At 57.6% G+C, this 26,426-nt stretch overlaps 10 protein-coding genes across 10 annotated transcripts; 4 read left to right on the forward strand and 6 right to left on the reverse strand.

The window, feature by feature from the left end:
• Positions 1–852: 852 nt before the first annotated feature.
• D7B24_000970 (uncharacterized protein) lies at positions 853–1,669 on the forward strand (the record flags this gene model as incomplete). The annotated part of the gene is made up of 2 exons (XM_028635215.1): positions 853–986; positions 1,048–1,669. The coding sequence occupies 2 exons, from the start codon at positions 853–855 to the stop codon at positions 1,667–1,669; spliced, it is 756 nt and encodes a 251-aa protein (XP_028492204.1).
• Positions 1,670–2,403: 734 nt separating this feature from the next.
• Positions 2,404–3,312, forward strand: D7B24_000971 (uncharacterized protein; the record flags this gene model as incomplete). Its single annotated transcript, XM_028635216.1, has 3 exons — positions 2,404–2,521; positions 2,595–2,911; positions 2,983–3,312. The coding sequence occupies 3 exons, from the start codon at positions 2,404–2,406 to the stop codon at positions 3,310–3,312; spliced, it is 765 nt and encodes a 254-aa protein (XP_028492205.1).
• A 570-nt stretch (positions 3,313–3,882) lies between these two features.
• D7B24_000972 (uncharacterized protein) lies at positions 3,883–4,985 on the reverse strand (the record flags this gene model as incomplete). The annotated part of the gene is made up of 2 exons (XM_028635217.1): positions 3,883–4,770; positions 4,866–4,985. The coding sequence occupies 2 exons, from the start codon at positions 4,983–4,985 to the stop codon at positions 3,883–3,885; spliced, it is 1,008 nt and encodes a 335-aa protein (XP_028492206.1).
• Positions 4,986–6,794: 1,809 nt separating this feature from the next.
• On the reverse strand, positions 6,795–7,667 carry D7B24_000973 (uncharacterized protein; the record flags this gene model as incomplete). The annotated part of the gene is made up of 1 exon (XM_028635218.1): positions 6,795–7,667. The coding sequence occupies one exon, from the start codon at positions 7,665–7,667 to the stop codon at positions 6,795–6,797; it is 873 nt and encodes a 290-aa protein (XP_028492207.1).
• A 1,239-nt stretch (positions 7,668–8,906) lies between these two features.
• D7B24_000974 (uncharacterized protein) lies at positions 8,907–10,701 on the reverse strand (the record flags this gene model as incomplete). Its single annotated transcript, XM_028635219.1, has 2 exons — positions 8,907–9,720; positions 9,773–10,701. The coding sequence occupies 2 exons, from the start codon at positions 10,699–10,701 to the stop codon at positions 8,907–8,909; spliced, it is 1,743 nt and encodes a 580-aa protein (XP_028492208.1).
• Positions 10,702–11,454: 753 nt separating this feature from the next.
• On the forward strand, positions 11,455–12,007 carry PPIL1 (Peptidyl-prolyl cis-trans isomerase-like 1; the record flags this gene model as incomplete). The annotated part of the gene is made up of 2 exons (XM_028635220.1): positions 11,455–11,508; positions 11,555–12,007. 2 exons carry the CDS (start codon positions 11,455–11,457, stop codon positions 12,005–12,007), a joined length of 507 nt encoding a protein of 168 aa, XP_028492209.1.
• Positions 12,008–12,716: 709 nt separating this feature from the next.
• D7B24_000976 (uncharacterized protein) lies at positions 12,717–13,998 on the reverse strand (the record flags this gene model as incomplete). Its single annotated transcript, XM_028635221.1, has 2 exons — positions 12,717–13,805; positions 13,930–13,998. The coding sequence occupies 2 exons, from the start codon at positions 13,996–13,998 to the stop codon at positions 12,717–12,719; spliced, it is 1,158 nt and encodes a 385-aa protein (XP_028492210.1).
• A 1,503-nt stretch (positions 13,999–15,501) lies between these two features.
• Positions 15,502–16,656, forward strand: D7B24_000977 (uncharacterized protein; the record flags this gene model as incomplete). Its single annotated transcript, XM_028635222.1, has 1 exon — positions 15,502–16,656. The coding sequence occupies one exon, from the start codon at positions 15,502–15,504 to the stop codon at positions 16,654–16,656; it is 1,155 nt and encodes a 384-aa protein (XP_028492211.1).
• A 414-nt stretch (positions 16,657–17,070) lies between these two features.
• Positions 17,071–18,991, reverse strand: GLK1 (glucokinase; the record flags this gene model as incomplete). The annotated part of the gene is made up of 4 exons (XM_028635223.1): positions 17,071–17,177; positions 17,240–18,617; positions 18,702–18,781; positions 18,895–18,991. The coding sequence occupies 4 exons, from the start codon at positions 18,989–18,991 to the stop codon at positions 17,071–17,073; spliced, it is 1,662 nt and encodes a 553-aa protein (XP_028492212.1).
• Positions 18,992–21,877: 2,886 nt separating this feature from the next.
• Positions 21,878–23,287, reverse strand: D7B24_000979 (uncharacterized protein; the record flags this gene model as incomplete). Its single annotated transcript, XM_028635224.1, has 1 exon — positions 21,878–23,287. One exon carries the CDS (start codon positions 23,285–23,287, stop codon positions 21,878–21,880), a length of 1,410 nt encoding a protein of 469 aa, XP_028492213.1.
• Between the last annotated feature and the right edge of the window lie 3,139 nt (positions 23,288–26,426).

The raw sequence follows: 26,426 nt of genomic DNA on the forward strand, positions 1-26,426 counted from the left end.
ACTGACAGTTGAAGCTGACGTGGGGGTTTGACAAGAGGATGTGTGTGTTGCGTGCTGCGTGCTGTGTGCTGAGCGCTCCTGGGGTCCTAGGATCCTAGGGTTCTAGGGTTGGCGAGATAAGCCTGATCCTGGGCGCTGCTGCCCGCTCGCTGTTGGTCAGCCGGCTGATCTGATCTGGCAGAGGTGTCATGTTGCCCATCTGGTTCGGGGATCCCCTGGGAAACCCGCGTGAGCAGGACAGCGTACGACTTGGCTTGCCGGCCATGAAACCCTGTCGGTCAAGTCCGGACAGTGCGGTCCAAATCGGGACAGAGGCAAAAATCGAGACCAAGATAGAGGAGAGGAGACAGAAAAAGAAGGCGCTAGCGAGGGGTCGGACTAGGGGAGGAGAATGGCAGGCAAGTTTAGAAACAAGAGTCTACTAGCATCTTTGAGAAGTGATATATCAGTCCACCTCAAGGGGGGTAAGGCGGCAAGGGGCGGCGGTTCTTGTTCACAAATCTGCTCAGGGCAGCAGCCTTTGTCCCCTTTTCTTAAAGACTCGCCTTGGACTTGGATTGTCTTCTCAACTTTGAGTTTCCTCCTCCTTGCACATTCCTCTGGCTTTGTATTCTTATTAGAGAAGGCTCGATCAGGCGACGCCAAGCGAAATCGTTTGTGTCGTCCCTCTGGCGCATCGGCCACACCCAATGATCCCGAGTCTGCCGCCCCAGCCAACGAACCAGTCAGTCAGCCTGCCGTCTTCCCCGTTCATCGTCTTGGTATGCCGAGCATGTTTGGCTGCGACCATGACCACCAGCACGGCCGGCGGCCACCGACCCCCCAAACCTCGCCGTCACCTAGCGGTTCGCCATGGCCAGCAACAACAGCAGCAGCGGCAGCAGCAGCGGCAGCAGCAGCGGCAGCAGCAGGAAAAGGAAGCCCGACGAGGGCAGCGCGGCAGCACCAGCCGACGCCGCTGGGCGAGGCAGCGCTCCGGCAGCCACGTGTCTTCTTGCCGTCGCACGGGTTCACGGTCGGGGCGGGCACGGTGACGGTGGACCTCAGGACGCGGCGGGTGCTGCTCGTGTACAACAAACGGCAGGGCCTCTTCCAGCTGCCCAAAGGGCGCAAGAACATGGGCGAGGAGTCGCTGCTGGCGTGCGCGGTGCGGGAGACGCTCGAGGAGACGGGTGTCCGGGTGACGCCGCTGGCGGTGCGGTGCGGCACGAGGGCGACGCCCGGGGAGGGGGCGCTCGAGGGGCAGCAGGAGCTTCAGGAGATGCACGAGGTGCAGCACATGCAGGCGGTGCAGGCGGTGCAGGCGGCGCAGGCGATGCAGGCGATGCAGCGGCGGGCACGGGGCGCGCATGTCGATGTACAGGCCGTCGAGTCAGATGCTGAGGGGCCCGTCCGGCAAGGGCTGACAGAGGGGGTCGACCATTACGAAGCGGTGGCGTGCTGCCATTGGGCCGACGTGGCGACGGGGGCGTTGAAGATGGTGTTCTACTACGCTGCCTCGGCCGACGAGAGCGCTCTGCCTGAGCCGCTCGTGGGTGAGGACGCGGGCCTGTTCGAGAACGTTTGGTGCGAGGTCGACGAGGCGGCGAAGCAATTGGCGTTCCCGACGGACGGCATGGTCGTGAACAAGGCCGTGGCGGATATGCGGCGGACGGGGTACGACATTTGATGACTGACGAGTTTGATGGAGTGTTTGTCTTGGGCTTGGATGCTTTGTGATGCTGTAGTGACTACTGGGGGGGGGTACTGTTGGAAGCAGGATCTGGAGGGGTCGATAGCTTGTGATGATAGTAGAGCTCTGGTGGGGCTACTGTAGCGCCTGAACGGCGTTCGGGGCACCAGGGCACACGCGGCAAGACCTCGTAGCGGGCCGTTAGGGGGAACAACAGGGAACAATAAGGGGCATGTCCCTGGCAGCTGTGGATCCACAACGCGAGAGCCTCGAACCCCATTGTCCGTCGCATAGCTGGTCAGAGATGTGACAGGAAGACGGCACACTGGCTTTCGTGTCAGAAGCCAGTGTGCCGTGTACCATCTCCGAGTCTGGTCAGAGAAACTCTGTTTTGGATTTCCGAAAAGTCCCTTGCCTGGTCTATCCGCACCCTAGGCCTAGCATGCTCCAGTAGGTACCTAGGAAGATAGGTACGCTGCCCGACGGCGAGGCGGGGCCCAGAGCTTCCCCCCGCACTAGGCCCCCTCTGACACTGAGGGGTCGCGGTGACGACACGATCAAGCCGGCAGTTGACAGGCAATGGGACTCCTTTTCTTCTCGTTTCCATCTCATCTTCACTTGCAGCAGTCCTCCAACTGATCGCACCTACGACCAAGAAGAAGAAAAAGAAAGTGGCATCTGCCCTGTTTACACCCAGCATCCCCAAGCTCCAGACGTCGACCACCGCCATCATGTCGACAATGCCTGCGCAGCACGGCCACAACGAGGCCTGCTGCAACATCCCACCCGTCATCTCCAAGGGCTACGATGCCAAGGGCTCCTACGAACAGGTCAACGACATCAAGACGTGTACGTGACCCGCCGTCTTTGTGGCGCGCTGGCCGCCCTCCGCCGGCCACCCTCCACTGACCCTGCTCCGCAGACACCACAGGTCCCTCCGACGCCAAGAAGGGCATCCTCTTCATCTACGACATCTTTGGCTACTTCCCCCAGTCCCTCCAGGGCGCCGACATTCTCGCGACGAGCGGCGACCAGAAGCACCGCGTCCTCATCCCCGACTGGTTCGGCGGCAACCCCTGCCCCATCGAGTGGTACCCCCCCGACACGGAGGAGAAGCAGAAGAACCTTGGCGCCTTCTTCGGCAAGTACCCGCCGCCCAAGATTGCCGGCCTCGTGCCGGGCTACGTCAAGGCCGCCAGGGACAAGTACCCCGAGATCACCGACTGGGCCATCATTGGCGTGCGTGTTTTGCCCCTGCTCCCTGCCCGGACACTTTTCACGGCACTGCTAACGACGACGGCGACGCGCAGTACTGCTGGGGTGGCAAGGTTGCGACGCTCGTCACCTCGGGCGACGAGAACCCCTTCAAGGCCGCCGCCTCCATCCACCCCGCCATGGTCGACCCCGAGGACGCCAAGGGCGTCAAGGTGCCCTTCATCCTGCTCGCCTCCAAGGAGGAGCCCGACGAGGCCGTCGGCAAGTTTGAGGAGGCCCTGCAGGTGACCAAGCACGTCGAGACCTTCAAGGACCAGATCCACGGCTGGATGGCCGCCCGCGCCGACCTCGAGGATGAGCGCGTCAAGGAGGAGTATGCCAGGGGCTACAAGACGGTTGTCGAGTTCTTCAGCAAGAACCTGTGAGCGCTGCGCCTGTCATTTTATGACAAGAGCCCCATAATGAATGCCATGCAACACTTTCTGTGCCCTTCTTGAAATAGCATATATGATGGGAGTGCACCCTGGAGTGCATGCATCGTGGGAGTGCGTCAAAGGAAAACACCGGCAAAACGCTCGCCAGGGCCGGTCACCCCCGGCCCATCGGGCCCCTGCGTCAGGGGGCCGATGGGCGAGGGGTGATGGACCCTGGGTACGGAAACCGCCACGAGGCCCGCGGTTTCGCCAGGAAAACTGGGTTGGGAGTGAGATTCGAACCAGTACCCTTCTGGTTGTAACTTGTTTGCTCAACCACTGGGCTAATGGAGGAGGAGTGACAATAGAGCGAAAGGCGGACGTGGTTATATGGAAAGTGCGCGGTTGCCAGGGGAAGAACTCGCCTGGTGCTTCTGTGTTTGTTGTCACTGTGCTACGCGATCCCTTTGTGGCCTGCCCTGGCAATACCGTACTCGTCAGGCATCAGCCAGCCTCAGCAGCAGCCCACCCAGTCCAGCACATAATGCGACTCGAACATAGGCACAAGTAGAGAAACGCTCATCATGATGCTGCCTCTGCAAACGCAATCAGCTCCTCTACGCGCACCAGCTCGAAATCACCGAGCCTCAAGGCAAGCCCCTCCTCCTTGCTTTGAGGCGTCCTCACGGCAGCACAAACCATATAGTCCGGTCCCACAGACTTGAGACAGACATTGGCGTCCTCAACCCTCGTCCCCTCAAAGTAGATCTCGTGCTGCCGTACTGCCGTCCCCTCGGCCTCATCCACAGTCAGGCGTCCTCCCTCCTCCCCGCTCGCAGCAGCCGGCGCGCGGAACCCCCGAAACTCGAGATCCCTGAGCCACGGCGCCAGCAGCGCCTCGCCCGTCATCTTGACGTACGCCTCACGCAGGCACCACAGCGCGTAGAAGCACCGCAGCTGAAAGTCGGCGATCTCGTCGGCCGACGCGCCGCCGCCGGGCCGCCCGGGGAGCTGATGCACGGGCGCCATGATGCCGTGCTGCAGGTAGGCAACCTCGCGCGGCGAGAAAACGTCGGCGTGGACGTCGACAAAGTGCGGCCAGCCCTCGGCGGCGATGGTGGCGCGGTCGCGGACGCGGCGCTCCGAGGTGCAGACGACATCGACACCAACGTCAATCTCGAGGGCGCCGGGGTCCTGGTCGTCGTGCACGGCGATGAGAGCCACGAGGCCGGCTTGATGGCTCACGTTGAAGCGCAGGGGCTCGCGGCCGGCGGGGTCGCGCCAGGACGGCTTGGCGGTCGGGGTGTCACGGATGGGCACGGCGCGAGACCAGGGGACGCCGCAGAAACGGGCAATGGCGTGGCGCTTGAGGAGGTGGGAGCCCAGCGACAGCTTGGCGTCGCGGACATGGTAGAAGCGAAGGACGCCGGCACGCTCGTCAGGCGTCAGGAGCGCGAGGGCACGAGAGGCCTGGGCTCTGTCAGTAAGGGGCAACCCTGGACTTACGTGCTGGACCGAGGAGAAACTCGGGGTGACGAAGACGAAGGAGGGGAACGGCATCTCACGGCATGTTCGAGATCCTTGGTCCTGGTGGCCTCGGGCCAGAGGGTCCTGGTATCGAGAATCCACTGGACGAGATGTGGTCTGCGAGGAGGATGGGGGCTATCGGAAGGTGACGAGGACATGGCTGTGTTTCAAGGCCCTCGGCTGCTGTTTGAAACGGGGAAGAACAGAGGACGCTCCAGGAGGCCAAAGGGCATTCGGCTGTAGTGATCTTCGTTCCGAGTTTCGAACATCAGGCCATTGGGATTGTTTGCCAACGACGAGGCCCTGTCGCGAAACTGGATCAGTGTCATTGCCGTCAGCTCACAAGGAAGACGGTCGTGACACCTTGTTGCAGCCTCGACGTTCAGTGGCCAGTCGAGGCGGGTCGTGTGCGACATGCGTGCAATTAGCCGTGTCTGTGACGCCCCGATACCTGAACTTGTCTCAACCTCACTTCAATGGGCCCATCGTCACTGCTTCGTCTGCTCATGCGCATCTTGCCACAATTGGAAGGTATAAGACTGGCTGCTTCCTGCCCGTTCATTCATCCACTTTCCATCTCGTCAGCGCAGTTCTCCGATTCATCTCGAGAACCTGCTTCGCAGCAGAGGCCTCGCCAAACCACCTCCCTCCCTCATCATCCCACGCATGCCACCATGCATCGCCAACCGAGCCTCCCCCGTTCCGCCCATCGTGCGAGCAGTCCAGCATTTGTTCTTCCGACTGCTTCGTGCCCATGACGTCAACACATGAGCGTCGAACAGGCCAGGAGCGCCATTTTTCTATCGATGTTCCGCTGGAAGATGACCCCCTCGGGCCGTCTGAAGCGTTGAACACCACCCTTTATTTTCAGTTGATCCTCCTGCTTTTCCCTCGTGGGAGGGCAGTCGAGGATCCTTCTTTTTCAAGACGCCGTTCCACTTTGCTGCTGGAAGGTTGACCGCAGAGCCTTCGCGTCGATCCGGCCCGTTTCTCCCTTTCGCTACCGACAACACCATGACCGGCGGCCTGCTTGCCCTTCTACGCTCAGTCAACACTATCCCTCAAGCAGGCCACTATCACCGTCGCCGGCTACGAATGTAGAGACCCCGTGTCCGCTGGAAGTGCCACGGACCCTGAAGCGCGAACGCCCTCCCTCGTTTTCCTGCCCTTCCCAGTCCCCCTTTACAGGGGCTGGGGGAAAAGGGCCGAAGAATTTGAGCCGATCCTCTCGCGGCCCTGTCCTCCATCCCGCCTCGCCTCTACACGCTGCCCCCCAGTGGTCCAGGTTTGCAGGCAGGAAGCCGTGGCCAGCGTCGCCGCTCGAGCAGCGATCACAGGCAGGGCGGACATTGTTCCCACATGTCGCGGTCCCTGGACGTCTACACTTTTCTCTTCTTTTCTATAAAAGACTTCTGCCTTTTTTTCAAGAAGTTTCAGCCCATCATAACGCCGAGAGTTGGGCAGCCCCATGAAGCGTAGGGGATGACAGGGCAGCCTCTTCATATGTGTCGAGTGCCTCGTCGAAACTGCGTGGAGGGTCCCTTGCTGAGCCTGGACCTTTTCGTCGGTGCGGGGGATTCATTGGTATCTAGGCGCGACTCCGAGAAGAGGAGTGCGAGATACTTACCAATCAGGCTCATTTGGAGGATGTAATGGGACAAGACGTTAGTCAAAGTTATGCCGTTGTAGCTTATTGGTAATTTTATTCATGCTTGTGCTTTCGCTACAAAGGCATCTTCTCTTCAAAACTGAGGGTCCAGTACCGCATGTGAAGCACTATGGGCCAAGCTCGCACTCGAGCCCCTGACTGTATATGTATCTAGTTTAATGGTTTCTAATGCACGGGCGAATGCAGGGGAATCAGAAGAAAGAGCAATTCCCACCGAACCAAAAAGCAGACGGGAAGAACGGCAGCCGGCCATGCATCCTGATATCCCTACCCAAAAAAGACAGATGTACCTAACTGATCACAATAGAGCCTCCGTAATGTCGTCTCTTACCTCACCGAGATGTTCCATGGCAATCCTCGACAAGATTCGCGATGTCGAATGATACATCGCATCTTGGCGCTGCTCGTCGCCGGGCGTCTCTGTCGTGGTTTCGGCGAACCCCATCTGGGAGTGAATGTCATGCCACCCGTCCCCGAGCAGTCGCAGGGCAGGGTGATCCTTCAAAGCCTCTTCTGAGAGCATTGCATTCGCCCGACTGGCTAACGCTGGCCTCGCGACCTCGACAGGAGGACGTTCGGAGCGTACGCGCTTGGGGGAGCGCGGCCGGACAATGTCGAGCGCCTCGTCTCCGTCCCGCCCCCGCTTCGTGCGCAGGCCGGATGGGTTCTGGAGGTAGCCGGGCATGCACTTGACTGCGTATTCAGCAAACTCTGCCGTGGCTTCTTGAAACGCGGGCTGGTTGAAGGACCTGTCGGCGAGATCGCTGGTGGAGGGCGTCTTGTCGTAAAGCTGGCCGTGGGAGCGGAGAGTCTCGAGCGCAACAGACCTGGCAGTCCGGTATTTATCCGCCAAGAGGTTTCTGGGGGGTGGTCCCATCTCCTCAACGTAGGTTAAGCTTGGGTCGGGTAACACACTGGCATTTGGACGCCTGTGATTGACAAGAGAGTCGATGGATGTGGGCACGATTCGACCCCGGCTGAATATGGGCTCGTCCCTGATAGGCACCAGCGGACATCCAATGTCGATGGCTGGAATGCTCGAATCATCTGGTATATGAGTTGCCTGGCTGTCGAGAGAGACATCATGTTTGTTTTGAGCAGGCACGTTTATGCTATGAGCTTTGTTCATGACAGTATTGAAGAAGTCATTGTGAACAGGCGGACTCGTCATCTCAACGATGGAATGAGGGACCGTGCAAACGATCGGCACCTCAATGTGGTTTGATATACTCAATGTTTTAACGACGTTGAGTGGTGATTGGGTGTCGAGGACAAAGCCTGCAAGTGATTGAATCCTGTGGTGGATTTCGTGTGTTGTTGTCGATACCAGGACAGAGGAGGCTGTCTAGAGAAGCAAATGCTCGAGAACTCGGAAGATAGGTGCAACCTGTTCTGGCCAACGACAGGAGTGAATCGCCGGAGTAAATCAGAGGATATGGGTGAATGAATAGGACGGCTTCGTTCAAGTTTGTGCTTGGCGATTCGATGAACGAACGAACGAGGCTATTCGACTCTGACCGTCAAAGCAAGTATTTTCGATGTATCTGCACTGATCCAATGTAATATGTAAAGAATCCGAGGAAAAGAAAATGTGTTGGGAATGATGCGGCCCGGTAAGGCAAAAATAGGTCAACATGGCTCATCAAAAGCGATGGGCAGGAGGTAGCGGAGAAAGGAAACGCAAATTGTACATCAAGGTCGACAGCATGATGGCTGTTGTCAAAACTCAGCTCTACAGTTGGACACCAGCAAGGTTCGTGTTAGACTTTCTTGCCATGGCAGAACAGACGTAGGCATGAAAAAAAAATTCTTGACTATCGTGCTTCACACCCTCTCCTCTAGACCCCGTACATATAAAAAGTGAGCTAAACTTCTAATGGCTTATTAGGTGCGATAGCAAGAGATGCTGTTCGCTTCTGCTGGAATTGCAGTGTTCTGCGTCAATGGCCGACTTCTGGACTGACGTGAAGGGTAACACGGAGGTCGTGGCTTATGGTTAGCCAACATCCATTTTGAAACCGAACCGGAGATAAAATTCGCTCCACAGTCATGTTTATTATCACCTTTGTGTCTCGGGGGTTGCGAAGGTTATACACCCGAACTTTTTCAGGACTCATTTTCAGATTTGATATGCGTTCGAAATGTGACAGCCAATCTTCCGTGTCTGCCCGATATGGCGTTGGTGAGACTCGAAGACTGAAATCCTTGATCAGCCTGAAAACTGTTCACAAGACGGATCTTCAGTCGAGTTAATCGAAAGAACAGAAATTATGACAGGATGTCGGGGCCGAGCCACCATCCTCGTTGATGCGCACGCTGGTGACAATCAATTTCAATTGACAGGAGTATCCCGGAAGATCCCCGGTACACGCTTGATGCATCTACTCTGGTTTGATCCCTATACTTTGGTTTAGAGAGCCTTCCTCTCGAGTTCCTGAGCAATATCCGCCTTGCCTGGACCGCGCGGCGGCGCCCTGACCGAGAAGTGGAAGACATCATAACCGGACTGGGCCGCCTTTGTTGCCTGCTCCGACTTTTTCTTCTTCTCTTCACTCTCCTTCTCATCTGTGCTCTGTCTGTTATCTTTGATCTCCTTGATGACGTTGCCGGAGTTATCGAGCTCGACGATGACATCCTGAGTGTCAAGTGTGCCGTCTTCAGTGTAGGTCCACATCTCTTTCAACTCGCCCCTGACCAGACCTGTCAACCAGAGAGAGCCGAGGACGCCCGGCACAAGGTACAGCAGTGCAGGCTGACCGTGCCTGAACACAACCAGCATGACCAGTGTCACCAGCAGCCCTAAAGTGTAACCAATAAGGGATGCGTAGAAGTAAGTCTTGGGAAAGGCAGCCACCTGAACCGAGATTGGGGCGTCCTTTCCAGGCTTCGAGAATGTGAGCAAGCCAGGCCAAGTCGATACCCAGAAGCGGTCTGCCCATGAGCCGGTGACGTCGATATATGGAGTCTTCTTAGCCATGTGTTGAATCTCGCTAGCGACGACAATGTCATCGGATGTTGGGCCAGTCGCCTTTAACTTCAGCTCTGTGGCAACGTACTTGACCTGCTTGTTGTAGAAGCGCCAAAGATCAAACCGTAGAGCCAACGCCATGACCATACCGGGAACTACGATGTCACCAAGACCGAGAATGCTGGACTTGGCGGCTGACGCAAAGGTAAGTTTGATGGGCGCGTCGAGCTTGGTTGCGACAGTGATCATATACGGTCTGAGGTCATGTGAGATTGATTGTCTAGTGAGAGGGGGAAAAATCAACTTACGTGTAGAAGACCATGACAATGTCATAAATGAACAGTCCGCAGAGGATAAGAGTGCCGGTTGGGAACGTGGTTGGTGACATTATCAAAAACGTTCCATAACACAGCCCGTATCCTAGGATGTTGGAAAGCACCATGTGGTTGGTGACATGGTATGCCGCGACGACAGAGCAGGCGAGCAAGAAACCCAAAATATGACTGAACTGAATTGAAAATTTCTCGTTGAAAAATCCGTGGAGCTTGAGCTTCACCGTCCATTCTTCGCTGATGAGGTGACGGATCTCCCACAGGTAACGCCGCGCCTTAGGGCTGCGAACGAGAAAAGGCGCCCAGGGGATCGGAGATGTCGATTCTGCAGGGGGGACGACGTCTTGGCTGCCGTCTTGAGTGATCGGTCGGAGACACTCCTCGACACCATCGACGAGGTAGGTGGTGCGTCCTTTGCGAAAGTAGAGAGGAAAGAGGAAGCTTGTGGCATTTTGAATAGTGTTAGCAATCAGACTGGTTAAGCTGAAAATCCCCATGATGGAGATATAGCCTCGCAGGATCTTGTTGAGAATTGCGGGATCCTGGAGCCACTGGATGAGGTAGTACAGGCCGACGAGGACAATGCCGGCCATGACGGGGAAGATGATAGCGTCGGAGGGGAGCAGCCCTTGAGTGAAGACATCGTCGTCGGAGGGCTTCTTCTTCCGCGGCCTGCCGGACTTGGTTATGACAGCAGGTGCCGCGGAAGGAGGTCGTCTGAGGGCGGCGTGGGCACCGATGTAAATGAGAGCAAGAGCAGTGAAGACGAGCTTGACCTCGACAGCGAGGAAGTGAGGGTCTTTCCAGGCGAAGATGGAGCTCGCAACCGTAGTCGTATTTCCCGACAAAGCAACGGCGCCCTCGTGCTGTAGAAGGAGATCGGACTTTGCATCGGGGGAGGCCATGTTGGCCGTTGGGAGAGGGTATTGCAGTTCTTCAACGATGGTCTGCCCTGGTGAATCGTTGGGCTGTTGCGATGAGACTTGCGTTGGGAGTGTACTCCGATGTGGATGGAGAGGGCAAGCCTGGGCTGCAAAGCTTGTGATTGTTGACAAGCGAGGCAAACGGAAAATGCCCTGCAACAAAATTTAGGGCTTGGCGGCTTTTCAGGTGAAGGTGAAATAGGCAGCAAATGCTGAAGCTGGGCTATTCACTGCAAGTGTGATGCAAGTTGTGAGGCGCTTCCTGGAAGTGGCGTACACTGGAGTATTCCAGGCAGGTGCAACGTGGCGCTAGGCAAGAGCTGTGTGAAGAGCGTCAGTGGCATGCGACACAGTGTTCACAAGGCGCACATGGATGGAAAACGAAGCCATCATGAGGCCAATAAAAGTACATACATGGGAATGATCGACCGATTTGGTGGAGGGCTACTTTCAGACCTGCGAAATACTCAAGAATGGCGGGCGTGTTGCTGAAAGCGCAGTTGCGTTCAAGTGCCGTGTATGACCTTCTAGCCAATGACGTAGCCGGATTGAGACGCTGTGGCTGGAAGCTATCCCGCTGCGTTATCCTCAGCCTTGCCTGAAGATTTCGGACCCCTCGATTCGCATCGCGACCTCGACTGCCTGTTGCTTTACACTCATAAGCTTTGCTCCTTTCGCCGACATTCGCAACCACCTCCACAGCTGCTCATACGAGTTCGGTCAGCGACCGCCAAAATGACCACCGTCGCCCTCGAAACCACAATGGCAAGCCGCCCCCCTCCCTTGCCTGTTCCTTTCTGTCCGTTCCATCTCGGTCGCTAACCTCTCGCTCCAGGGCACGATCCTGCTCGAGCTCTACACCTCGCACGCGCCCAAGACGTGCACCAACTTCGCGACGCTCGCCAAGCGCGGCTACTACGACAACACGCTCGTCCACCGCATCATCCCCAACTTTATGGTCCAGGCCGGCGACCCGACGGGCACCGGCCGCGGCGGCGCCTCGATCTACGGCGACAAGTTTGCCGACGAGATCCACGCCGACCTCGGCCACAACGGCGCCGGCATCCTCAGCATGGCCAACGCCGGTCCCGACACGAACGGCAGCCAGTTCTTCATCACGCTGGCGCCGACACCGTGGCTCAACCGCAAGCACACCATCTTTGGCCGCGTCAAGAGCGGGCTCGCCGTCGTCAAAAGGATGGGGCTGGTCAAGACGGGGGCCGAGGACAGGCCCGTTGACGAGGTCAAGATTCTCAAGGCGCGGGTTATCGAGGCTGATGAGCTGTGATGTGATGGCCAGGGTGGGGGTGGTGGTTCATCTTTGTACGGGGAAGTTACCGAACGGCTCGATGTGATGCATAGCATGGAGTTTGGCGTTCATTTAAAAGTAGGTAGGGTTGGGACGCCTGGCGGATCGACATGACTTAGGTTTTGGTGGTTACGAATAAGAATGTTCACGCAAATGCAACCGCAAAGGTAGTGAATCGCGATTGTTGTTCGCCGGGGTGTACACTCCCTTAACCATAATTATATCGCCATGACAAGTCATTTGACAGTGGGACCATCGCTGGCCACTAATGCACGTACACATGCAGATGCATCATCTCTAAGGTGCCAGCAATGGCTAGTGAAGCAATTCTGTATGCAGTATTGGTTTTTTTTATACACATGGGCCCTCCTGTACCCAGGCCTTCCTGTACCCAGAACCACCCAACAACGCCGATGCCGCCGCCCCATGCCAGGGGATGCAGATTGGTAAATTTTGGCCAGCCTTCCGAAGAGGTCGAGAAAAAAAAGAGACATGTCGCCGAGAGCAACTTCAAGGTGCGGTTAATATGTTACAGTCAAAGCCAGTCCCCGCTGAGAGCAAAGCAATAGTCGTGACGAGCGAACGAATGGCAGCCAGATCCTGCCGCACGACCGACAAGACAGCAAAACGATAAGATGGACAGCGAAAGGGTAGGGGCTCTCGCTAGCTGAAGAGGTAGGCAGCCAGCTCAAGCATGAGGAGGTGACGACAACGTTCCACTAGACTCAGACTCGGCGTCTCCTTCTCGACCATTTTTGCTCATGGGTGATGACAGAGGCGGCTTGTTGGAGCCGAGCTTGAGTTTCTTCGTAGGACTGATGCCTTTTCCAATGTCTTTGTCGACTTTCTTCTTCGGGGCCACCTCGACCGTCGAGTTGTCGCCATCATCATCGTCGGGCTTGTGCTCCTGGCTCAGGAGCGAGCCGCCCTTGACCTTGTCCTTCTTTGGACCCTTCGTCTTGAGGATGACCTTCTTTGTCATTGGGGACGGCTTCAGTTTCTTCTTCTTGGGCCCGCTCGCGTCGGACGTGCCATCTTCTTCCGCCTCCTCACTGGCACGCTTCTTGGGGCTCGAGGCTCGTGAATTCGGGACTGGTGTGGCCTTTTGACTCGAGGGGGGCGTGCCGTCGTTCTGGCTGTTCCCGTTGCTGCCATTTGAAATCTTGGCCGCGGCTGCTCGACTGGCGTTCCTGCCGCTGTTGCCGATACAGGAGCCCATGTGGTTGTTCAGCCTGGTGACGAGAATGCAGCGCTTGCACTTGCTGCAGGTGGCGGAGGGGAAGGAGAGGACGTTGGGAGGTCGCTGATCCGGGGCGCCGGGGTTTGGTTCGATGTTTGGGTCCGGCTTCATGTCCTTCTTCTTCTTGCCACGGCCGGGTCCCGGCTGTACCCACGTCTGGCCATAAATATCGAATCCAGGCTTGTCAATGTAAGGCACCTTCTTGCAGTAGACGACGCCAGGGTCGGGTTTCCTCGCGCCCTTGCCGTCGGTGGGATGAAGGAGTCGGGGGAGGTGGCAGCGTGGACACAGGATATCTTTCGTCGTCTTGAGAGGGTTGCCCTTGAGTGTGACCTTGCCGTCTTCGTAGATGGCGGCATCCGTCTCTATTCTGACATCGGGTTTGGAGTCGGGGGTGGAGCTTTCTGATGCATCGGAAGCCAGCTTCTCAGCAAGAATGACAGCCGTCGTCGCTCTTGCCATTTTCTCGTCTCGATGTGCTTTTATGAGTATGTCGTGTATGGTATTGTAGAGGAGGTCGTCGAGGACGGCGTGTGCCTGGTGGCGGGGGAAACAAGGCCTGGATCAGCATACATCATGACAATACGAAGGCAGCCACACAAGTTGTGAGGAGAGAGGAAGAGGAAGGAGAAGGAGAAGGAGAAGGAGATGGACGACGAACAAGATGATCCATAGGGCTGGCAGAATCGGGAGCGACAATGACACCGGCCTTGCCTGTATTGGAAGCCATGGTGTCACGGTCAAGGCCTGCGGGGTGGCAGGAAGCTGACTGGGGGTTGTTTTTGGGAGGGGGTTTGATGTGAGGGTGAGCTTCGCAGCCGCGAGCTGTGGCGGTTGTCGCGACGGAGACGGGCGGGTATCTGAATAATGTTCCGTGGTCGGACGACGGGGGGTGACGGTAGAGGGTCGACCCGATGCAGGTGTAGTGCCAGGAGCGATTCGGACCAGGCCGTACTTTAGACCAGCCGTGTCTGATGCAAAGAACTCGTGCGTCTCGACGGAGGAGCGTCAACTTGAGATGCTATGGGGGGGTACAGGGTCTGCAGGCCTGGTGTCGATGCCGACGTAATGGCTGTTGTTGGGCTGCTTCTGCCTCTGGTCTGGCTCCCCGGGGGGGGGGGATCGGTGATCCGAAGGTGGCAGATTGCAGGTCGCGTGGAAGGCAGGCGGCTCACTATGGTTGGTAGCGTGACTTGGTTGAGCAGCCAGCCAGCAGCAGTAGGCAGTCCACCTCGGTCGGGTCCACTGAAGGAGGCCCCCGTTGTCGCTCGGTATCCAGCAGCAGGCGGGCGATGCTGATGCAAAGAGGAACGTCTCGTGCATCAATGGTGTTGTCAAGCTGGCTCGTCCAGGGCGAAGGGATCCAGCTGGCAGGCGACGCGAAGGGGGGGGGAGGGGGGAGGCGATGGATTCAGAAATGGCGAAGAAGAGGAGATTCGTTTTCGCCAATCCGACCGGCAACCGAACAAATGTTGATCTCATCCGCCAGGCACGCCACGGACACGGCTACCAAAGCGGTTCTGGGTTGCGGAGCCGGGTTCCCTTAGGGGGGATTTACCGTGCCAAGGTACCTCTGGTCCCCTGTAGAGGTGCTGAGATTACCAAGACCGGCTCAGACCATAAGGGGCTTACTTGCCTCGACAGTGGGGGGGAATACCTACCTACCTACCTAGGTACCTGACCTAAGGTACCTGACCTAAGGTACCCGACTTGCCGAGCAGGCCACTCCAAGAGCCTCCATCACTTCCTCCCCACACGCCCCTTAAAGTGGCAGAATTTTGCCATGCGTGCTTCCCATCTAGGTCCCTCACCTGGGAGGGACTCAGCTAAGTCGGTAGACTCAGGCCCCTGAAGAGCTTGGACCGCTCACCAGGGATGCTGATGAGGTGCTGATGAGGTGCAGCGTCAGTCTGGGAGACGACATCGGGTGGGGCCGTCAACCCGCATCGTCGCGGCTCTCATTCGCCGACTGCGTCATGTAAGGGGAACCTTAAAGGAGTCGAAGGTGAGAAGCTTCACCACATTCGTCTGTCCGCTCCCCTCCAAAATTCCGCTTGCGTGGAAACACACCAACCATCAGCTCTCGACAATAACACAGTGCATGTTTGGCCAGACGGGTCCAGACGGGTCAGATTCACCATCACATAGATATACTGTCATTTTTCTCTCTCGGACCTCACCCTTTCCTTTCCTTCCTTCTTCGTTTCTCCCCCCCTCCTCCCCTTGTTGCGCCATGTCTCTCCCCTCATCCTCCTCGAAACCGTCACAAACCACCATCAAGTCGTTCTTTCAACCTCGTCAGCCCAAATACGCCGCCCCTCCATCGCAACCACAGCCTCTGCCGAAAGGTCTCAGCTACGAGGCACCACCTCTGCCGCCGTCCCTGACCTTCTCGTCGCAACCGAACCCCGCATCGGCCACCGCCCAGACCGCCATCGCGACCCCTCGCCCCTCGAGCCAGGCCGGGACCCAGACGCAGACGCAGACCCAGCAGCGCCCCGTCGAGATCCCCGCCGAGGCCGCCATCCGCAGCCTCTCGGCCTCCGACATAGCAGCCCTGCGCCGCATTAACGCTCTGCTGCTGCCCGTCGCCTACCCAGACTCGTTCTACACGGCCGCGCTCTCGAGCCCCTTCTCCCGCGCCATCACCTGGTCCGACCCCGCGCCCGCCGCCGCACAAGACCAAGGCGGCGCAGCCTCGCCGTCCCCCGCCGCGCCGAAACTCATCGGCGGCCTCGTCGCCCGCCTCGAGCCCCTGACGGCCACGACGCAGGCCCTGTACATCCAGTCCCTGGCCCTCCTGTCCCCCTACCGCGCCCACGGCCTCGCGACCGCCGCCCTCGCCGACCTGCTCGCCGCCCCCGAGCTCGCCGCCCTCGCCGTCACTACCGTCTACGCCCACGTCTGGACCGAAAACGCCGACGCCATCGCCTGGTACGCCGCCCGCGGCTTCGCCCAGGACCCCCGCGTCCAGGAACGCTACTACCACAAGCTCCGCCCCGACACGGCCTACGTCGTCACCCGCGACCTCGCCGCCCCGCTGCCCTCCCGGCCCGCCATGGGCAACGCGTCCAGCGCGCCGGCGCCCAGCGTCACCGCCGCCGCGGCGAACTTGGCGCAGCCATCGCCGCCCTCGTCGAGCCAAGAGACAGCAGCAGCAGCCGCCCCCCAGACGAGGCCGGGTCCGCCGCAGTCCCGCGGCCAATCTTTTCAGAACAAGCGCGCTGAGACGGAATGGAATGATCTCCCCTCCGACATGGCGCCCAGCATGCTGGCGCCGCCGTCACGCGCGAGCAGTGGGCCCGGCTCCGAGGCGAGTTCCCGGAGCAGCTCGACCGTGCGCAAGAAGAAGGACCGGTCGTATCCCGCGGCAGCGTTTCAATCTTGATATTGTCGGGATCGCGCGTGCGGGAGCTGTTTCGGGGTTCAATAGCGTAAAAGAGTCCTCACGAGAGATGAGGGGCCTTATTTCCATGATAAGATCGGTCGACGTGGGATATAGACTTTCGTGAAATTAATTTCTTGTGCATCATGGCGACCAACGCGTGTTGCCGAGGTGGTGACAAGTTCACATGACGGTCTCGGACGTGTACATGCTAGGTTCGGGTTCCGTCCTAAACCAAGATATAAAACTGATATACGCCTTACAAGTAGAGCAAATAGACGTCCAACTCCAGAAAATTCCCAATGTTCCTGCCTCCTTTACACATGTGATTTCTTTTGCGCGCCGCGTGTCATGCGCGGGTGTTCACGGCGTTCAATCAGCGTTCGCGCACTGCCACGTCCCTCGTCATGACATGACTTAGATGTAGTTTCGTCGCCTAGCCCAGTACAGGGCAGCCACGGCTGCAGCTCCAACAATGCCAGCACCAATCGCAACCTGCTGGTTCGATGTCAGGGAATCATCCGCTAGAGAGCAGTCAGTCAGCATTTTTTTTTTTTATCAGGTACGTCCTTTTCGGAAGTCTCACCTAGCGCCGGGATCGAGTCCAATTCGCGCTTGACGGAATCCCTAAAGTCGGCCACATCGCTCGTCTCCTTCTCCATGCCTGCAGCCACCAGCGCGATGAGAGCGGCACCAACGCCGCTGCCATCCTTGGCGATGCCAATGCGAATCTTCTCAGCACCCTTGGACCCGATGCCGTTAACAGCCCGCAGCGCTTCATAAATCATGTCACGGAAGAAGGGATAGTGTTCGACTAGGCTGCCGTCAACGCCGATATCAATGTATTCGGCCTCGGGGTCGTCGAGTTTGCCGGACTGCAGGACAATACCAGCGATCGCAACGGCGGAGAGTCTTGCGGCACGGCGGCCGACGGCTCCGGCAATAGCCTTGAAGGCCTGGGCGTCCTCCAAGGAAGGGGTGTAGACGTGCAACACCGTCTCGAGCTCCTGTCGCAGGGTGGACAGCTCAGGCGTGTTGTCGGATGCGGCCACGGACATGATGGCACTGTCCAAGCCCCACTGCTTGCGAATGCTCGACTTGGGGTCGACGTCGGTGGTAGACCTCCAGTCGTTGTGGCTAGAGTTGTCGTCGCGGAAGAGCGAAAGCTTGTCATCCTTGATCATATCAACAACGACCCGCCGAACAATCTCGCCGAGGAACATGCCGGAGACGCGCTTCTCGAACATCTGAATGCCGGGGTTGACGCTGTCCTTGTCGAGGGATGTATCCCACGGTGTCGTGGGCAGGACGTTGAGCTGGTTGTCGAACGAACCCCACTCCGTGTTGACGACCATCTCGCCCGTGGCCGCGTCGTAGTCTCCCTGGATGGGCTTCTTGATGTTTGACAGCTTCTCGAGGTAGGCGCCGTTGGTGCCGGTGCCGAAAATGGCTCCGAGGAGAGAGCCCTCCTTGCCGTTTGCCGTGTAAGAGCGGGCCATGAGGGTTCCGACCGTGTCGTTGACGAGCGCAGCGACACGGACGGGCAGGCGCAGGTTGTCGATCTCGTCCTGGAGCAGGGCGCAGACGTCCTTGCCGATAGCGTCGGGGATATCGAAACCCTTGGTCCATCGGATCAGGTTGCCCTTGTTAATGGCGAGCTGCTCGACGGGGAAACTAAAGGTGAAACCGAGACGGAAGATGTGCTCGTCCTTGTAGCCAGACTTGGAGCTAACAGTGCGGCGGCGGCGGACGCTGTTCTCAAACTGGTCCTTGTGGTGCTCGCGCAGGAACGCCTCGATCTGCTTGGCGAGGAAGGAAAACAGCTCGGTGGCTGTCTTGGCAACCATGAGCCCCTTGGGGATGGCGACCTTGCTGTAGGTGAGGTTGAAAGTCGTGTCACCGTTGAGCTTGACGGAGCAGACACGGAAGTTGGTGCCACCTAGGTCGACGGCCAGGTAAAGGCCCTGAGCACGTGGTCAGCGTCGGGGGTACAGCTACTGGGCGCGGGGAGCACAGAGAGAAAGAGAGAGGGTGAGAAGTTTGACTACCTTTTCGGTGCCATTGGGGACGCCCGTGACGTAGGTGGGAATCTGGCTCATGCTGGTGCCATCCTTACCGAGGCCCTCCTCTGGTGACGGGTCAGCTCAATTGGGTCACGACGATGGAGGTGGAGGAGGGGTAAGCTGCGTGGCATGATGTACACGGCTCGAGGCAAGTGAGATGGGCGGGCACTATACGTACGCATCTGGGAGAGGAACTCCTTGACGGCCTTGTTGACATGGTCGTCGGTAAAGTCAAACTGCGACACGAGGCGCATCGTTTCCGCTTCGAGGGCCATGGTGAGTGGTCGTGAGGTGGGTGGCAGGGTGGGAAATGGCGCTGGATTCTCGCAGACGGGTTCGAGATTGGGGTAGATTTCGATGGCGGGGGAGAAGAGAGGTCGCAGGAAGAAGGGAAGCTGGTGGGAGGGCAAGAAGAGGGACGGATGGAGCTGGAGCGGGAGCGGGAGCTTGGCGTCGCCGAGGAGAAGCTGGGCGAGCTAGGCACGGGCAGAAATCAGTTCATGATCTGATGGCAGAGGCGTGTGGGATGGTTGGAGACGAAGCGACGAAGTGAGGACGGCGAGGAAGGTGAGGAAGGAAGAGAGGAGAGGAGGGCACGAGGACGAGGTGACAGAAAGAAGCGCGGAGGCAGAGAGGGAGATAGTTCAAGCCAAGACGAGACAAGAGAGGCGGGACCCAAGGCAAGGCAAGGTACCTACCTACCTACGTACCTAGAGGTAAGTAAGGTAGGTAAGTACTACCTAGAGGTAGGTAGGCAAGAGGTATATGCGGGCTTTGATCGCAACATCCCAGTCAGGTGCAGCTCCCCAGTCCAGCCCAGCCCAGAGTCCAGGGAGCTCCGGTCTGGGTAGTTTGGTGCAAGCAAAATGCAGCGCCAGCGCCAGCTCTGCCTTAGCTCCCAGCTCCTTCCCGCCGCCGCGTTACCCAAGGTGGATGTGTGCGTGCGTGCACCAGGCAGCGTCGGCCAGCCGCCTGTTTTGCTTCGCCAATTGCTGCGTGCGTTCAGGGCAAGTCGCCAGCAGCATAGCAATGCGGCGCGCGAGCTGTCTGCGGGGAACTCGAACAAACGCAGAAATCGGGGCGCCAAACGTCATTGGACATGGGTCCGTCCAGTTGTCTGAGGATTAACTCCGGACACACTCCAGATTTCGCCGATTCCAAACATCATACCATGCTCACGGGCCACCCTCTGAGTGGATAGCGCGCTCCTCTCTCGTCCCATCAAGCTGCATGCGACAAAACGTGGCAGGGCAGCGAGTCCGACGAGACGACCTGGGCCGGGTCGCATGGGATTGTGCTTGTGCACCAGGGGACACGAGGAATGAAGGGCGCAGAGGTAGAGACGCGTGGAAATGGAAGAGCGAGAGAGGCAAAGAGACAGGGGAAAAGAGAGGCTCACTCACCAAAACGGCCAACAGCAAGCCCCCCGAACACAGCGCGTACCCTAGTGAGGATGGGCCCAGCTTGCCCATTTTCTCACTGCTACTGCGTCGACGGGCCGCCCCTCCTCTACCACCTCCACCTGCTCTCCCTCCAGCAGAAGCTCGCCGACCAGACACGGTGCCGGTTTGCCTTTGACGCTTGTCGTCGCCCACGCCCGTCCTGGCGTCCTGCTGTTGTCTTGGTACTGGTCGACCTGGCGCTATCGTGATCGCCTAGACGTCAGCTCAAGAATAATGACCACCAGGGGGGAAAAAGTTGGCCCGCGCTCTTCTTGTCCCCGACCAGGGAGCGAGTGCACTGCTGATTGATGACGAATGGCGCTCAACTCGTCACTCGCGTTCGTCTCGCTTCGCCCTTCGCTTGTCCTGGTGTCCTGTCGAGCCCGGTTGGGCGGCGCCTGCACCTGGGAATTGGGACTGGGGGATTCGGCTCGCCGGGATGCTCGCGAGGCAGGCGGACGCACCGTAAACGGCCCGTCTGTGGATGTGCGACGTTGGAAGAGGGTCTGCAGGCCCGGCCGAGCAGAGGGCAACCCTGCAGATGCAGAAACACAACCAAATGGCCGTCGATTCTCGATGAATACCTCGAGCGTGAATTTCCCTCCTTGGTTTCGTCCCTTTTGTCAAATGACAAAGGCCGCGCAGTTCCTTGGGTAGTGCAGCCTGAGAGAGGCCCGCTGTGCTCCTTCTTTCTTTTTTCTCCCCTCCTTCTCTCTTCCCTCTTTCGTAGTATTTGGCGCTGCGTTGGTGTGAGGACAAAGTCTACGCCCCCGACTGACTCGATGGAATCCAATGAGGCGGCGGAGAGGGGGCTGCTTCTCTGTGTCTTCTCGTGTCAGAAGTTGCAAAAAGGCTGCCGCAGATAGACAGCCAACTGGGTCAGAGACGGCCTTTTTCTCATTCAGGGCGCCCCTCTGACCTTATAAGGAGTAGTTGCGGTGAGAAGGAGGGGGTGAAAACGTGTTTGCGCTTCCTCTTCACGATGGCCACGAGCCCAGCGATGCCCACTTCCTCCCCCAACACGCTGCGTGTGAGTGGGGGAATCGTAACCAACTTGGGATGGTCCTGGCCAGGGTTCGCTCCAAGCGCCTGTGTGCGTTTTCACACCGACTACCAGTAGCACGACGATATCGGAGCGTTGGTGAACAAAAAGTCAAGAACTTCAAGCAACCCCGCCCATACACGCGAAGAATGAAGAAAAAGACAAGTAGCGGGAGGAGGAAAGGTTGAAGGCGAGGCCGCGATACCAGCAACACCTGTTGCTTTTCTCTGGCGGTGGTGAAACATCCACATCCCTCCAGCGAAGAAACCCGTCCCTAGTAGTGTCGGCATGCAGGGATCTCACAGAGACCTGGTCCTTCCCTGCACAAAGTGTGCCAGCTTTCCCCACGGGCAATGTCCCTTCCCACTGGGGAGGCGTTCCATTTTCAACGTTGAATGGAGATGTGCAGCGAGCCACGGCTACGACGACAGGGTAAAAGCTGAACACGATGACATTTCTTTCTCATCAAGCGCGCAATCAAATTTCGATACACGACGCGACATCAGTGCATCTATCTACTTATTGACGATACCCCAGCTGGTCCCCATGACGTAGCTTGCCTAGGCAGGTAGACACAATTCCATTTTAGCCCTGACGCCCAATCCGAACCCTGCTCAAAAGACTCCGAGACCCGGACCTTCCCCGGACCTCCCGCTGGTTAGCACTTGAATCCTCGTTCACGAAGAAAAAGACCGCTTGATGATGAAGAATGAGAGCATTAACAGGGCTGCGCACGTCAAAAAGACATGGTTCCTGTGCCCGTCGCCCTCCTGGTCGAGGCTGTGGGCCACAACCACAAATAGATTGAGGGGGAGCCTCAGAATGCTGTACACCCTTCCCCTGACGCCGTCCTCCACGACCTCGCTCTTCAGGTACGACATGCTAGGGAAGTATGCGCCGATGCACATCTCCACTACACAGAGCGTCCAGAACAAGACCTGCTCGTTCTCGAGTAGCACTGCTGCCGAAAGACAGCAGCTCGTCGCCAGCACTGTCATCATGAGCATGCCCGACGACGACTCCTTCGTATGTGTTGGCGTGGCCAGCGAGAATAAGGCTGACCCGGCCATCATGGCGCACATGAAGCTCGAGAAGATCAGCCCGAATGGCAACTCCTCGTCGGAGCCTGCCTTTGTCCTTGCGCTCTTGAGTGCGGCCGACCAGAAGAAGACGAAGAGGTACATGGTACCCTCGAAGAAGGTCGACGTGAGGCCCAGGCCCCAGATGCGCTTATCGCCGAGGATGGTCCGAATGCCACTGCGCATGTCCGCCAGGGACGTCGTCTGTCCGGCACCCTCCCTGCTGTTGCTCGTTCCGTAATTCTCTGGCCACGTCTTGAGGATCAGGACAGCAGCCGCTGCGGCACTCAGCGCGGCCGCCAGGAAAGGCCAGACGCGCGCTCCGTCGAATCGAGAAACCAGTGCATCGCCGAGAACCCCTGATGCGATGGCAACGATCGAACTCAATGTGGTCATGTTGCCGAAAACGGTGCCCAGCTTCAATTGAGAGCGAGTGAGATCACGTTGGTGGTACTCGGTAATGAGCCAAGCTTCGAATACGCTGTACAGCAGAGTCGTGGAAATGCCGCCGCTGAGCCGACCAAGGAAGAGAACGATGATATTGTCGAAGACCATGGAGAGACACGTGAGGATGTAGGTAGCGCAATAGATGAGGCACGCCAGTCGTCGCCCATAGCGGTCGGCGAGTCCGCCTGCGAAGGACGCGGAGACGGCGCCGGATATGAAGCCTGCTGCGTACAGAGCAGCGACAAGCTTTTCGGGGAGTTGTTTTTCGTATTTGTACATGGCGTAAATGTGAGGGCCTTGCAGCCAGTCCGCGCCAACAGCTAATGCGTAAACGGAGAAGTACTCAACCTGAAAACGCCGGGCTGATATCTTCATCTCGACCGGCGGACTGAGAAGCTGCTGGCTCTCGACTTGGTCGTCTTCGTTCTCTTTCGTTTCGACATTGCTCAGTCGTCGCCTCTGCACGATGTACTGACGATAGAGCAGACCAGCGTTGACTGCCGTGAACAGGCCCAGGTTCAATTGATAGAAGGACATTGAAGGCACTAAGGACGATATCATTTCGTGTCGGGGCGTAAACTGGTGGCGTTTGTAGTGGTGAAAGGGAGGAGAAATGGTGGAATGTCAGGAAACAGGCGTCGTTGTCAGGAAGCTGCCGTCCATCCGACGTCGTGACATGCAAGGTGTTTCATCTGTGACCATACACTAGTCCTGAGGTACGCGATCGGAATGATCGGTACGTGCGACAGTGCCGAGCCGTCGATTAATGAGAAGCTCACAAGCAGCGTGGGCCCGCGCTGTGGTCTGAATTCTTCCAAGATCGTGAACGTTCTCAACAGGAGCGTTGCCCGAGCTGCCCTCACCGAGTATGGGTGCTGATGACATGATGCGACTTCTGCGAATATGGTGTGGATACGTAGACTGCAATCAATAATGGTAAGCTTGTCAACGTTGGACAGGTGCGAACAGGCGGCACTTGCCTCCACAAGGCCCCGCTTGTGCGCCCGAAATAGCATCACAACTTTGCCGTCAGCCTCCTACGATCTTCGTGCAGGGGATACGACATAACCCGTACTCCCGAGACTCTGTCTTTGACAACTTGAAGCGTCGCTCTGGCTGGCTGACGTGATTCCGTGGCCGCAGTGTACTCGAGGGCGGCGTGCCCGTGTAGACAGGTTCACGATGCTCGCGAGAGGCCACTTGGATTATAGTATGGAATTGGACCAGCAAGTTCCAATCATTGTCGGAACACGTGTCGCTGGATATTGCTACGCTGGAGGACCAATGTTCCAAAACAGCAACTCCGAGGACCCAGCATCCATCTGGTACTGATGCCTCAAACTAGACTTGATGAGGTTTTCTCAACGTTGATCAGTGGGAATACAGGCATAAACAGACATTTATGGAGTCAAGTTTGATTCTGAACTAGAGAAAGACATCCGAGAGGGCAGATATCCTTTCCCATACTGTGCCGGTAACCTCGTTATGACCTCTTTGAGGCACCATTTTTTTTCTCATCAATGAATACGAAGAACTGAAAACTGTGCTTCAATGTCAAAGTTGATCCATGTGGAAACATGCGGAATAGCGAGCTCCAAGAAACGCAATTATTCAAACGGACAAGTCGCTCGCCGCCGCTGATGACTCGTGGCGCCCTATCATAATAATGCAGACTCCTTGGCGTGTTTTCTCTACCTGTGACCGCGAGGTAGTCATAAAAGCAATCCCTGGGCCTTCCGACGGACGCCGCGGCATGTCGGAATGTCTGGACTAGAGCAACAGCCAAGCGGCAGGCTGAAAGGAAGCCAGCCATTGTCGCGGGTAAAGGCGGGAACAAGATCTCGAAGGTTTGGCGACTATTCCAAGTCACGGGTGCGGCTGAGCTTTCACGAACGTAATGAAGGTGAACGAAGCGGGGGCAACTCGCTTCCCATCCCCATATATACCCAATTGCATTTTACAATGGGGCGGCCGGTTGGTCTGAGCCCAAAAGCCCTGTTGTCTTGAGCTCAACCCAGAAGTCGTGTTCATTAGCATTCGGCCACTGACGACAGCATTCTGCATTCAAACCCCGACAAGACGGAAGCCCGGTTGTACGAATCTTTCTCAGGAGTAATTCCTTATCCTCCGTGAATCTTGAAGCATCGCGGTCAAGCGTGGGTGGCTCGATCGATCATGGGCCTACTAAGGTCGCTCGGTGGTGGTGTGCTGTGAAGCCTGGATCATGTATAGCAACTTCTGATGATCCTTACACATTCGATCAGTCATGCATGGCCCAATGATTGACACGAGCCACATGCCTTCCGTGGCTTAACTCGTAAATCGGCCGCTCGAGTCCAACGGCTCGTAGGTACTGTAGCATAGGTACTCGTCTCACCCGAGAGCAGCTGGCCCCACATCCGATGGAGCCAAAAGTCCTACGCAAAGTCCTACAGACCAAATCTGCCTGTCAGCGTATTTACAGGCTGCAGGTCGCAGAACAGGAGACACCAGACTGCGAACTCAAAGCACAGATCTGCAGCGACTGGAGAGTGGGGGAGCGGAGAATGGATCAGACAGGCTCTCACTTTCGAGTGATCCTGCAACAGGATTCTGTCCTGGTTTAGCCAAGAAGCCTGTCTGACCATTGATGATATGAAGGGACAGACAGACTCAGGGTCCGAAACATGAACGCCATCCTTCCGCTTGTTTCTTTCTATCTGCGGTGCTTCGCGTAGCTTGTACTGGGGGTCAAGGCAGCAAGCTGGTGAAGAAAAGACGGCATGGCACCCATGTGCACTGCCTCCCGATAGACGACAGGGCATGCAAAACCCTGTCCCATCTGTCTTCTCAGTGGGTGTCCTGTCCCTGGTCGCTGCTGGGCCCAAGCTTGCTGTTCGCTGCTTGCTCAGCCTTACCAGTAGTGAGTCCTACAGTACATGTACTCCGGTGGTGCCAAAGCCGCTAGCGTGGTCAGCTCCTGGCGCCATTTGCGCCCTCAGCCACTGCCCTTTGTGACGGAGCTGCCCCTCATTGCTTTCCCCAGTGGAATTGAGAAGAGGAGCGAGAAGGAAGGAGGGAAGGAAACGAAGGCAAATCGCAACCCAATCCGCCCAAACACCTACCTAGGTACCTAGGTAGCCTAAGGTATCTACTATCTAGGTACCCAGGCCCAGCCCAACCTGACAGGCGCGCTTGCTCGGCCCTGGCCTCGTCAGTCACCATTCCCCAAGAATTTCAAATTCTTCCGCATCAGAGAGCAATCAGTGACACTTGTATGTGACGAGCATGGTATGAACCAAGCACAGCACTGCATGCACACCTACGTGAAGTGAAGGTGGTTCCCGGGGTCTAATCCTTCCGCGGCGAGGACGGTCACAACGTCCACATCACTTACCTACGTCCCGTCTTCGCCTCCAACAGGGTACATGCGCCGAGGCGCACCTGGCCACCCGCAGCAACAGCTGAGGACCTACCTACTATATGCCTTGGGTACCTACCTTACCTAGGTACTGAGCACCCATGCGCAGCACACGAGGTCGGTAGTGCAGGACTTGCTTGGTCGCCCTCCCATTTTTTGTGTTGTGTCGGATTCGGCATCCCAGCCAGGCTCCATCCAGCAGCTGCCCCTCATTCTATTTTCTACCTCTTGCGCACCCGCCCGCCCCATACCACAGCCCAGCGCACCGTCACCGCGACGCACCGCTTTTGCTTTTGCGCC

The sequence above is a fragment of the Verticillium nonalfalfae genome (assembly GCF_003724135.2).
Source record: "Verticillium nonalfalfae strain VnAa140/NRRL 66861 chromosome Unknown scaffold_117, whole genome shotgun sequence".
Lineage (NCBI taxonomy): Eukaryota > Fungi > Ascomycota > Sordariomycetes > Glomerellales > Plectosphaerellaceae > Verticillium > Verticillium nonalfalfae.